Here is a 13,063-nt window from a genome sequence, read left to right on the forward strand (position 1 = left end):
CCAGCACTCAACAAGCTCAACAAAATCTGTTAACATACATTTACACACTTTTCAACAACAGAGGCCGATATAACATGAATTATTTAGAAAATAATTGAAAGATAGTTATTTTGATCATCTAGTATCGATGTTACATTTCACCCTAAACACGAACTGTTCCAGCTTCTCAAGGGTCAGGATTTACTTAATTTCCTTGAAAGTAAATACAAAATGTTTTAATATTCTGCCTTTACATTTCAAGATGTAATCTCAGGTATTTTTCACAGTTTTTAAACATTATATAATTATAAAAGCACTAATACTAACGAACACAAACGTATACAAACAGATTTATTTGATATAAAAGACAGGAGCAGTTTTTATAAAGTCTATATACACTGGTCAATGACAATAATGTGAAAATCTTTTGCTACAAAATTAGTGTAAACATTTTTTCTGGTTGGTCGTTTTTTTGACTCTGTGACGAGACAGAGTGCAGAGAACTTATTGTAAACAATGCACACCTCCCTCTCACTGAATAAAACACTGATACACGTGAAGATATAAAAAGGAGATTATGCTACGCTGTTGATCGTTGTTAGGTTATATTGACACTTATCGAGTTGGCACCTCTCAGTCCGTGGCAGAAAATCACAGATGGAATATTGTAGTGCAGTTTTTGTTGCTTCGTGTGTCAGTTTTAAGTCCCAGGAGTCGAACACACAGACTGTATTTATATAATATTCATAAACAGACACTTGGTGGCAGCACTGCTACAGCTCATCCTCTTCTGCAGCAAAATGAAACGAGAGAAGCAGCTTCTCAACAACCCTTTGGACACATGCTACAATCTTAAATAAGTATTTTGACATTACAGCAAAAGAGTATTCTATTATAGCAAAAACAAACTCCTCCCGTCGCCATACTTTAGCCTCTTTGCACTGGTTACCAATTTATTTTAGAATCGATGTTATAATCTACAGTACTTCTTGTCTCACGGTAGCCACGTGTTTTATCGTACTGACATGTTATCAACCGTCTCTTCTAACTCTCTGCAAGAAAACAAATAAGCATATCTCAAACTGCTCATCTGCTTTAACATAAACGGTTTCTTCTTTGTGGTTCCTTCAGGTGAAGCAACACCTTTCACACCTCGAATGATCCGAGTTGTGTGCAGTTAACATTAAAATATAACTCTTAACTTCTCAGATTGCTTTCATTTGAATAAGGGAGCAGACACAAATTGGACACGACTGAAGCGTAACTTGTAGAGCAGAAGAGTGTGGTGTTGTTCTTTGGTATCTTCATTTCAAGAAACTTATATTGGCCTTAGGTTGTAAACCACTACATTAAAAGAGAGCGTGCTGAAACATGACAGTATTGAACATTTCGTTGAGACAGAATGAACCTCACTGGAGCCAGAGAATCAGCTACCTGTTTCCATCAGATCAAACTAACCAATAAAAGCTCATAGCTCATTCAGATCACAAACGCTGTGGTCATCTCTGAACAAAAAAGTCACCGCTATTAAAGACACTCTGACTTTAGTTATATTTAGCATTTAGTTTGCGCCATTGAAACACATCTTCTGCCTCCTTCAGCCTCGAATACACTTTGATTGTCTGCTGACACGCACCTTACGTGTGCTGCCTTTAGTCTTCACAAAGACACCGAGATTTGGGCTTCAGTTCTTTTGGTTCTGGCCATCACGAGTCCAGGTAGATGGAGTAGATCTGGTTGAGGCAGCGGTCGACGCCTCCTGCCTGGAACAGGAAGCTGTCATCAGAGTACCCGCCCCCCCCCTGCAGCTCCTGCAACAGGTCGAACCCTGAGGGACGGAAATGTAAATCTGTACACAGCTGCTTTTCTTTCACGTGAAGCAGAGTGGGCAGGCAGTGACGGACAATCATTTGCTTATTGTTCATTCTATGACATCCGAAGCAGGAAGTCAATACAATGGACAGTCGTCATAGAGGGGAGCTCGATATTGTTATATACTTTTACTTTAAGGCAGTCATATGTTGCACAAATTAAAGTGACAGAAATACTTTAGTCAAGCATTAAAACGACAGTAAGAAGTCAAGTTTCCGGAATATCCTCAACAGAAAAAATGAAGCATGTTGACTTTATTTATTTTGCATCGCGGTAAAGTGTCTTTGAGCACCAGTAAAAGCGCTGGATAAAATGAATATATTATTATGTTTTCATCCAATATGCTTATGTGAATATTAACGGAACATGATGAAAATATTTATATTGCTTTAATGTATTCATTGCAATCCTTTTTGCATTTTCTTTTACAATATCACAAGCTTTTTTTCAGCTTAGTGTGAAAACATTTTCGGTATATTTTGAGGCTATTTTCTTTATTTTCTCTGGAATACATAGTTATTTCACTCAACCCCACTAGTTTTCTCCCCTCCACACATCTGGCCGATAACGGCAAGAGGTGTGGCGGGAAGAGAGGGTTTCAGATCTTTTAACGGCCCGTCCACACGACAGCTTCGACAGCTTCAAAAACGGTTTCCAACGCGTCTGCCCATTCACTTTGAATGGGGTGACGTCACTTTCCGCCGAACTGCATTGTGGGAAGCAGAGCGGAGCTTTCCTGGCGTTTCAGGCTGCAAAAGTTGAGCAATGTTCAACTTTTGAAGCTTCTGAAGCTTTCGGTGGAAGCGTCAGCCAATCAAATCATATGCCAGTACAAGCTCTAGCCAATCAAACCGCTGCTTGTGTGTCAGGGGCGGGAGATTCATGTGATTGGTTGTTGGTCGAGCTTCAGACGCGCCCAGCTTCAAGCTTTTTGTGAAGCTGCAGTGTGGACGGGCCGTAAGAAGCACTCTGATTGGAGGATATGGACCATTGCTCTGCGGTCTTACCTGTAGAGTGAGAGGTGGGGGGGTTTGAGTAGTAACCGGTGGGTTCGAAGCCTCCGTCGCTGCCTGGTGGAAGCGCCTTTCCTTCTCCGTACAGACATCCTTCAGGACACATAGAAGTCAAAGTCAACTTTCTTGTCAATCTTTCAGTTTGTGTGTACAGACGAAAGAGAGATCGAAATACCGTTTCCCACAATCCCAAATACAAATATATATAGAAATATGTATATCCTATATATATATATACACATTTATACATATGCACACATTGAGATAAAAGCACAACAATCAATATACAATATAACTGTCACTTCAAGAAGAACCCTCAACACCTCAAACGCTCAGACACCCTGATGCTGACACCCTGATGCTGTCACCCTGATGCTGACACCCTGATGCTGACACCCTGATGCTGTCACCCTGATGCTGTCACCCTGATGCTGACACCCTGATGCTGACACCCTGATGCTGACACCCTGATGCTGACACCCTGGTGCTGACACCCTGATGCTGACACCCTGATGCTGACACCCTGATGCTGACACCCTGATGCTGACACCCTGATGCTGACACCCTGATGCTGTCACCCTGATGCTGACACCCTGATGCTGTCACCCTGATGCTGACACCCTGGTGCTGACACCCTGATGCTGACACCCTGATGCTGACACCCTGATGCTGACACCCTGGTGCTGACACCCTGGTGCTGACACCCTGATGCTGACACCCTGATGCTGACACCCTGGTGCTGACTCCTCCCCTCCTCAGTACCTTGCTGCTGTGAGAACACCTGCTGCTGGTGGCTGTAGATCTTGTGGTACTCCTGCAGCTGGACGTCTCCTCCGTCTGAGGAGGAGCTCACCGGGCTGACGTCAGCCGGCATGAACAGTGCTGTCGGTCTGTTCCTGTTGGAAACACAACAACGGGTAACGATCATACTCAGTTCTTTCATATCAACATTTATGTGAGTGCAGGGACTTGCAAACACATTTCGAGGGACGGTTGCACATGTGGCGATAATCATTCACGGTGCATTTGTTTCAGCATTTTCCTTAAATCATTTCTACATCTTAAGAAGACTCATAACAAGCTTATGTCACATGACGGGGCAGAGGTTAACCGATCTTAATTTAGAAATACAAGTTGGATGACAGTGATTTAGATTGGTCTTACACCACTAATTATGGGCTATTTGCTGTCATGCAATCACTCAACAAAGAATCCTCCTGAGGCCGTGTGCACATCCTGGAAGTATTAAGCCATTTAAACTCAAATACTGTATTTCTTTACCCATGAATATGTTTTCTTAAATCATAAAAAAAACCCTCAAATTTCAGTTTTTTTACAACTTCATTTTTCACCCACTTTATTTTCTTTGAATGTTGACCATTCATTCAAAGAAAATCATTTATCTTAGAATAAGGCTAATCTGAAGCTATGCAACAGGTTTGACTTCATTTCAATCTATGTATAGTTTTTTAAAAGTAGGTTTTGATAAAGTTCAACTCTCTGTCGTGTTCTGCCGTCTTTGATGCTGATAACCGTTATCCAGCAGTGTGGCTGCAGCTGTGTAATCAAACACAAACGTGTAAATACTTAAAACTGAACAAACAGTGCAGTTTATACAGGAAAGCGTTTCCAGGGGGGGTAAAGTGGGTGGGCTCTGTATCCATCGTTACGCTGCAGGAATGTGCTGACTGTGCACAAACACTGACTCAACATGGAAACCAACGAGTCAGTGGAAGTGGACGAGAAGAAAGGAAAGACGAATATCTCTCCGAGGAGATATGGAGCTGAAAACCCCCAAAATGGTATTTAACCCCCCCCTCCTGCTTCTTCAAAGTCTCAGCAGTTCATGCGGCCTGAGAACTCTCCTGGATGATGGGCTGCAGTATATTCGTCCCTGGAGAGATAAATGGCCTTGGATTCTGCTTGGGGATTTTTAGTGGCCTTCATAAACAAGCCAGACCTCGCCAGAGAGACTAATGGCTGCCGGCCGAAGCGACTTCTATTTACCAGTTTCTTTAAAAAGGAAATGTTTGGAGATTTCTTTACATATCTTTCATTTATCATCCCCAGGCTCCTTTATTACCCATTTCCCATGTCAAATGCCATTACGTTTAATTTAACAGTCCCCCGGGAGAATGACTATAAAAGCCAAGATTAATCAGGAGGACTTTTTGAAACCCAAACTGATATAACTTACAGATGGCTGCTCGGCTTCCTGAGGTCATAAAGAGCAGGCTTTGTGTAGGATTATGTAAACAAAGTGGGCTTTGATATAGTGCGACTGTTGAAATGAACGTGCCGCGATGACTGCGAGCCCCAAGAATCCAACACGTCTCTGGATTCCCCCTCGCGGCCCCGCACCATCAGAGCTGACCTTAACTATAAACAACCGCGGCTGTTCTGCGGCTCACATTCTTGCGAAGTTGCAACAACATAGCTGAGATGTCTGATCCGTGCTGCGTGGATCTGTCGTTTTGTGGCCGCTGTACCCAAAACCTTCTGATGCACGAGCTTAACAGAGCCGGAGGGAGAGTCTGTCAGCACAAAAACGTTTCTCTGATCATATTTTACCGGCGAAAAACACCTTCATCATTTTCTTTTCTCTCCATCTAACTAAAGCCAGCAGCTCTCTGAAATCTGGAATGAGAAGAATCCTGCTTGTAGAATTTAAGCTCTTATGTTTATTTGCTTTTTTAATAGCAGCAAACTTGGACTAGATCAGAGACGGGGATGAGTGGTTTTACTAGAGAAGGTGCCAGCTTGTGCTCTGCTCGGCTTTCAGTTCTGGCAGAGGAGAGCTGCTGTGACATAGATTGACTGGATAACAGAAGTTCATGTTGAATGTATGTAACACAGATGGAGGTTTAATGTGATCGAAGGGCTACCAATCAAGTACTTTGAGACGTTTGAGTACATTTATCGCATATACGGGGAAAATACTCAAATGTGCGGGCATGTCAAAACATTTCAGCTAAACCAGCTCTTTGGATCCGATGTCAGTCGGAGCTTCTGCAAAATAAACTTCATTACGTCTCTTTCCCTCAAATTGTATAATAGTGTTTCTGTGTGAGAGCCATCCCAGTGAGTATTTGATGGAAACGCTGCTCCGAAAAAGCCAAACCTGCTCTCTCCCCCGACCGCAAAACACACAAACACTGCACATCACAAACACTCGCTGATGGACAAGCCTCTCAATCCCCCCAGTATAAAATAATTAAAAGAAGTCGAAATGGCTCGTCTCGGCCAGAGTAAACACGCGCCTGGCTATGAGGTCAGAGGAGCACAGATAATTTACTTTCACGTGTTTAACGTCTCGCTAAGTCATTTGGGGGAAAAACAAGTGCTTGTCTGGTATTGGCTTTGGCAGGCCGTGCACGGCGGGCAGTGAGGGACTCCATGACATCCTCAGTGTCTATAAAGAGACTCAATGGACAGACTGTGAAGCTCCGGCTGTAAACTGTGAGCAGATGGAGGCTGAGGGATGCTGCTTTAATGCGAGTACATTACTGTATATGTCCCAAAACACATACAAACAGACGCTAAACTCTTACCTGAACATCAAATGGAAAGGACTGAAATGTTTATTAAAACTTAGCTTGGTTTGTTGAACTCCAAGAGCTTTAAATGGATCGGTTTGACACCTAAACATCTCCTCAAGTCAAAGAAATCCAGGTGACAGATTTATTAAGTACTTCCATCATCATTTTCGAAAATATTAGGATGTGCAAGGCTTATTCGAGGTTGGCAGACATACTTTAAACTAAACTACAATAAATCCACTTTTTATTTCTTACACTACGACAACTTGTTTGGGTTGTTTTTGTTCGGAAAGGATAAAAACTGATCTGCACCTGTGCTATATGGAAAGCACAGTTTAACTTGCACATGGAAACACTAGACATATATATAAAATATGGGATTTGGTAACCCTTTCTATTAACTTACAGGAAATAAAATGATTTGACCCGATGAAAAATTAAAGTGGAAATTCTGATTTTACCTTTTACTTTTACGTAACGATTATTGTCTACGACTCGATCATCGTGATGCATTTTATATTCATTTAAAAAATCACTGCAAAAACATCGCAAACCAAACAAAAGTGAATCGATGATTACTCCAGCACTTGCAAACGTTCAAGGCTTTTTAACGCACTGCAGACATTCAGCACATTTCAGTACCAACATCAAACCTCCTTTTTCAACTCAACTGAAATGTTCAGCACAAGTTCCATAGATTGTGACTCAAAGATTTAGATATCAAGCTATACAACTTTTTCAAACTGTTTTTCCCAAGGTCCATAATAAACCTTGAGCCCAGGCATATGTATAGGTTTGAATGTGTGTTCAGAGAGAACAACACATCTCAATTGCTCTGCCATGACCCAAAGCCTAAATACGAGAGCATTATATCAGTTATAAAACCACGAAAAATGTTATTCTGACCCTTATCAAATCTCTTTTATTAGATAGACTTCCTTTGTTGTTGCTTTGTGCCAATAAAAGTCAGTTTACGGGCGATTCTTCAATGAACAATAATTTGAGGCCATCTTGACCAGAAACGGCTGCCTGAGGCCTTCAGCTGCAGATTTTTAGTCTCACTTCTACTTTTATACTGGACAAAATATGTCTCAGTTTACAGTACACATAAGTTCTGCGGCCTGCAACGACCCAATCAGGGAGACCACAAAGCCATAACTCCATCTCTGGTGATAATGTCTTGGGTTTATTCAAGAATGCACGAGCTGTTTCTGAGCCTGAGCTCTAAGGCGAGGGAAAGTCACATCGGGGATTTGATGGCGTCCATATACTTGAGGTTTGACACTTGGAAGAGTTGAGCAGTTTTAAAATTGCTTGAGTAGAGGAATCGTCAAATGAATAAAGAGTTTAACGGCGAACATCCAAAAAAGCAAAGAGGCGCAGAACACTGTGGTCAGTTTTTTTTGCTATTTTTATCTGTCCTAGAAAATAACTCCGGATGAAAACTGCCAAACTCAAACACAATCCCGCTCGGCATTGTATCGGGTTGGCAGCAGAAGTCGCTGCACCAGATAAATCAAACCGTTGCCAGACAGCAGGGGGAGGTGGGGGATTTGGATGAACTGAACATTTAAGTTTGCCTCTGGGTACATCATTAGCCCAGTAGCAGTAAAGTACTCATGTTTCAAGGGAATAAAGGCAATATATTACAAAATGCACGACAGTGAGAACATAAAATGTACTTTTGTTTAACAGCTGCATCTCCTGATATGACAGGTCCTTTCTCTTAATGACTTCACTCACTGCAGCAATAAAACAGAAATTCAAAACAGGGAAAATAAACACAATCTTTCTCCTGTTAAAAACCGCTGCGCTGCCCATGAGTACGGCCCTTAACATCTAATAGCCACTATTTAAATGTTTATAACCGCAGCTGAAGAAGCCCATGTGTTTACTGTTTATTACCTCTGCATATGAGGTTATGTTTTTGGTTTGTTTGTTTGTCAGCATGATTACAGACAACTGGCCCGATTTGCTTGACATTTCGTAGAAAGGTGTACCGGGGGCCAAGGAAGAACCCATAACATGTTGGAGCTGATTGGTTTTGGCAGGTCTTTGCTTTCCAAAGTGCCCGTGTAGTATTTTTGACTATCGAGCTGCAACACATTTAGGAGTTCAAAACTTTTAATCTCAATCAGATCCGATCAGATTTTGAAATCCCATTTTTTGTGATCCAGGATCAGACAAGTCGGCCAGATTTTGTCCCTGGAGTTCAAAGCAATTCAGGATAGGATCACCCTGATCCAGATTACGATTTTTCAAGATTACTCGATCCTGAATATCAGTGCTTTAATCCTACCGAGCGCCATCTAGTGGACATGAAAAATACTACAAGGAAGACAGGGGGCCACATTGCAGAGACATCTATAATGTCTAATAATATTTTTAAATTTGAAAGGTGATGACAGACGACGGACTTTTTTTTTGTTGAAGATATTTTAATCTAAATTACATTTGTGATTGACAATCTTTGTTGTGATACCTTTATGAGCATAAACATTTATGTCATCAACATTTGGTTGAAAAGAAAATAGGCCACCACAAACGTGAGCAAAAATGGAAAAATAAAATGTATTCCCCATGAAGGCTAAAAATGGTGTATTATTTCAGTTAACAAACTTTGCCATCTTATTTCAATTGAAACATATTTTAAAATAAATTGTACAGTACATTTTGCTCTGGAAATCCACTGGAGATCCACCCCTCTGGTGGGATCAGGATAATCCAGTGTTTTGGGATCAAACTGATCCTAATCCTGTGTTGTCGGTTTGAACTACCCGTTTTGAAGATTAGATCCAGATTAAAGCTTGGATTGGATTTCCTGATCTGATCAGATATCAAAGTGATCCTAATCCTGTTTTTTGGTTTTGAACTCCCCAAAATCCAAATCTGATCTGAACAGATAGGGATTAAAAGTGTTGAACTCCTGGGCCCTGGATCTTACACTCACCCTTCTCTCACGCTCGTCAGTGAAGATATCGGGCTGTTGGCATCAAAGTTTCCCTCCACGCCTCGATACCTGGAGCAGGTGTCCGCGGACGGAGGGAGGAACTCAGGATTTGCCCTGTTGTGGACGGAGCTGCTGTTGGAGTACACACCTGGAAGAGAGACATGGATACATTAAAGGATTAACTTCACTGAACATCAGTTTTCTGAGTATTAACAAAAGCTATGAAAGGTAGCTGCTCAGTGGTAAAGGTATTTTTCACATAAAGTAAGTTAGATAAACAAGTTACAATAAAAAGAGTAGGAGAACATCATACTAATATGATATGAAATATGGGAAATATCAAGAGCTGGGGCGACACTAATGATCATTCTCCATTTTACTGTTGTTTACCTGGAAATGTATTAGTTGGTCCATAACATGTCAGTAGTAAGATAGATCCTAAACGCATAGGTTCATTTCTTGTATTGTCTGACCAACTGTCCAAAAATTACTAAGAGAATAGAAAATACTTCACAAGATAGGAAAAGCAACAACTTCTTAAATCTAAAAGAGCTGTTGTTTTTTATTTGAAAAAACGATTACTATAATTTAGCAACAAAGCAAACAAAGAAGCTTTTCACAAAACGGCTAACCAGCTAACTGTGATGGTAAGAAACATAACTTTAACGTATTTTCACTTTAAAGAAAATACAATGTTTCCAACTCTAAGCATACACATGGGGCGAGGAGATGCGAGTCATGTTTCAAGCGCAGTTTGACAAGTTTCTACAGACTTTTATATATTCTCTTCACAGTTCAAATGAAACCTGACAACGGCGGCTCCCTGCAAAGAATAAGAATAAAGATTTTCAGAGTCACGTTTCAAAACTACAGGAGGTGTTTGATTTTGAAAACATTATTTTTTGGTCGCAACTGTAACACAAAAACCTTCAAGCCTTTCAACACTTGGGTTTGATTTGAATAGCGGTTGATGATTGTTCGCATATGTCGCCATATATCCTGCGTACATAAAGTAAAGTACAGACACTGGTTTATACAAAACATTCAGAAAGTAACATTTGGGTATTTCTGATAAGCAGAAAGTCCTCTTGGGACAATTTCAGAATGAAACACTGACAAGCTTGTTTCGCCATGAATAAAAATAACGGATAGTGTGCCGTTTGAGGCTCTCCACTCAAAGTCTTCTGGGTAAAGCTGCAAGTAGTCTGAAGTAATAGACATGGACAGCTCTCCTGGACACTCTGCTCTCTTCTGCCAGCTGAGCCTCAGCGTACCTGACAGCTTCTTGATCCCTGTTCAGCCATTGAAAGGGAAAGAAACAGAGCTTGGCTGGAAAAGGTTTTTGAGCTGAGGGACGGGCGGGGAGGAGGCCAACTCGCCCGCAGTCAGTGCCCGGTAATTGGACAAGGTAAACACGGGCATGATGAGCTATCATCGCAGGAATGGTGGAGAGGAGGGAGAGGAAAAGGAGTGAATGAGGCCATGGGAGAAAATGAAAGAGACACAGCTTAACGGTCCAGGTACATGGGCAATTACTCTTTTCTTTGTTGTCTCATTTCCAGAGAGACTAAACACTGATTTGTACATTTGCTCTTGCTATCGTGTCACCCGTGCGTACCTGTGAAGTCATCGACGCCGGGTAAAGGCGAGTTGTTTCCCTGGTGAAGATGCTGCCTCGCCAGACAATCGCTCAAAATGTCCGACTCCAGCAGCGTGTGCACCTGAACCTGTCAGACAGAATACAGATCATGTTCAAGTAGATGTGAAAAGTGGTGGAGATGGAGATTCATATCCTTTACTTAAAAGTTAAAATATTAAAAGTCATTTTCATTTTCAAACCTTTATTTAGACAGATAGGTCCCTTGAGATCATGGATCTCTTTTACAAGGGAGACCTGCATCAATTTAGTTCCACATGAAACATAAAAACAACATAAAAACAAACAATAGAGCACATCATAATTATATATTCACCAACACTTACAAACACCCATAGTGTCAGAAAGCATCTCGTGCCTTAAAAACATTCAGAGAAATAAAATTGCTCAATTTCAATTTGGACTGTAGGCTGTTCCAAGCAAGTGGAGCTGCGCACATAAAAGCCGTCTTACCTAAGACAGTCCTCACTCTTGGCACATCTAACAAGACCACATCCTGCGATCTCAGACAATAGCTGCCCGCAACTTTCTGCTTTACCAGAGAACAGATATAATACGGGAGTTTGCCCAACATAGCTTTATAAATGAAAGTGTACCAGTGACTGAGCCTCCGTACAGAGAGTGATGGTAAACCTGCCTTGGTATACAGGGTACAGTGATGTGGAAGCGCTTTACAATTGTACATGATGCAGAAGGATTTCTCATGTGACCTTCATTCTATTATTATTATGATTATATCATTGCATTATTATTATTATTATTATTATTATTCACACATCAATATAAATTAGGATTTAACTGTTGTATTTGTTGAAGTGGAGCTAATTTTGAACTATTCTTTATCACACTGTCTGCAACTAATTAGTAATTTCGAGATTTATCGATTGATTCTTTGGGTTTAAAAAATTCAGAAAAGAGTGAGAAATGCCGTAACATTTACCGCGTTAAGCGACTTATTGTTTCAGCTGTACTTATTGTATTTATACTGTTTGGTAGTGTAATTTATAACAACAATATTTAATAAGCTCTTTGTTTGCAACTAGTAACTATACCTGTGAAATAATGGTGAAGTTAAAAGTACAATAAGAGTTTAATAAGGTGAAGAAAAAAGTTTAAAATCCAGTACAAGTACTTCAGTTAGTTCTCAAGTACATGGACTTTTGGTGGTTGGAGTTCCATTAAACCACTGAGAAGTAAATGGTGGAACATGTTATGTCTTCATGTTGGGGAACATGTGCCGCATGTACGGATGAGAGTAATTATGTTTAAGCTGCAGCTTTCTTCCAATTGTGTTTTGCTGTTGGGCAACACGGCTCCCATGAAGCCAAACATTGAAATGATTAATTTTGATTACAAACAGTAGATCAATTGAAAACACAGCGCTTTGTCCACGGGCCCTTTTTTACTGTTCATTTTTCAAAGAAATGTCACTTGGAGCAGATGCCTGGTTCTCGTTTGGCCTCTCAATCCGACTTCTCCAGAAATATCGTTATGCAACTTATTCCAAGATGTTGTAACAAAGTTAAGACAAGACAATTTACTTTATTATCCCGCGTTAACAGAGGATCCCCCCAGGACTTTCCAGAACAGTTTATGGTCAGCTCCAGGACTAGCAGAGAAGCTTGTGAAGGACACCAAGGAACCACAAAAGAGTGATGAATAATCAGCGAAAAATGTGCGCCCAAAACCACTGTTTATGAAGATACAAACTTCATAACCTGTGACGCATCCGCCTGAAGAAATGTATAACCGTGAGGCGTTTCTGAAGTACATGTTTAATATTTCAAAGTTCTCTGTAGCCCCGCAGCGCACATTTACTGCAGCGCAGGGCATGTAGGCCATGTCACAACTTACAAGCACACGTGTTTCTGTTTAAGACAAACAAGGCACGGGAATACACACAAAGCCCTGTGTCACTCACAGGCCATGGAAAACAAACAAGGCCCAGATAAGGGTGAACAATAGGCTCCCTATGCTGACTTCCAGCGAAGTGTGTGTAATACTTTGTTTGGTTGCGTTTCATCCTACTGAATCATAAACATGCTTGCTCTCT

At 41.0% G+C, this 13,063-nt stretch overlaps 1 protein-coding gene across 6 annotated transcripts in view; it reads right to left on the reverse strand.

Annotated features, from left to right (window-relative positions):
- Positions 1-313: 313 nt before the first annotated feature.
- LOC117462984 (zinc finger protein GLIS1-like) overlaps positions 314-13,063 on the reverse strand; it is a 51,588-nt gene continuing 38,838 nt past the window's right edge. For all 6 annotated transcript variants that reach the window (XM_034105378.2, XM_034105383.2, XM_034105381.2 and 3 more), the window contains 5 exons: positions 10,972-11,080; positions 9,354-9,501; positions 3,627-3,760; positions 2,859-2,957; positions 314-1,807 (listed from right to left, as the gene is read on the reverse strand). In XM_034105378.2, coding sequence (XP_033961269.1) covers positions 1,686-1,807; positions 2,859-2,957; positions 3,627-3,760; positions 9,354-9,501; positions 10,972-11,080 — 612 coding nt within the window. In that variant the 3' untranslated portion in view covers positions 314-1,685. The remainder of the gene's footprint in view (positions 1,808-2,858; positions 2,958-3,626; positions 3,761-9,353; positions 9,502-10,971; positions 11,081-13,063) is intronic.

This window comes from Pseudochaenichthys georgianus, chromosome 17 (genome assembly GCF_902827115.2).
Source record: "Pseudochaenichthys georgianus chromosome 17, fPseGeo1.2, whole genome shotgun sequence".
NCBI lineage: Eukaryota > Metazoa > Chordata > Actinopteri > Perciformes > Channichthyidae > Pseudochaenichthys > Pseudochaenichthys georgianus.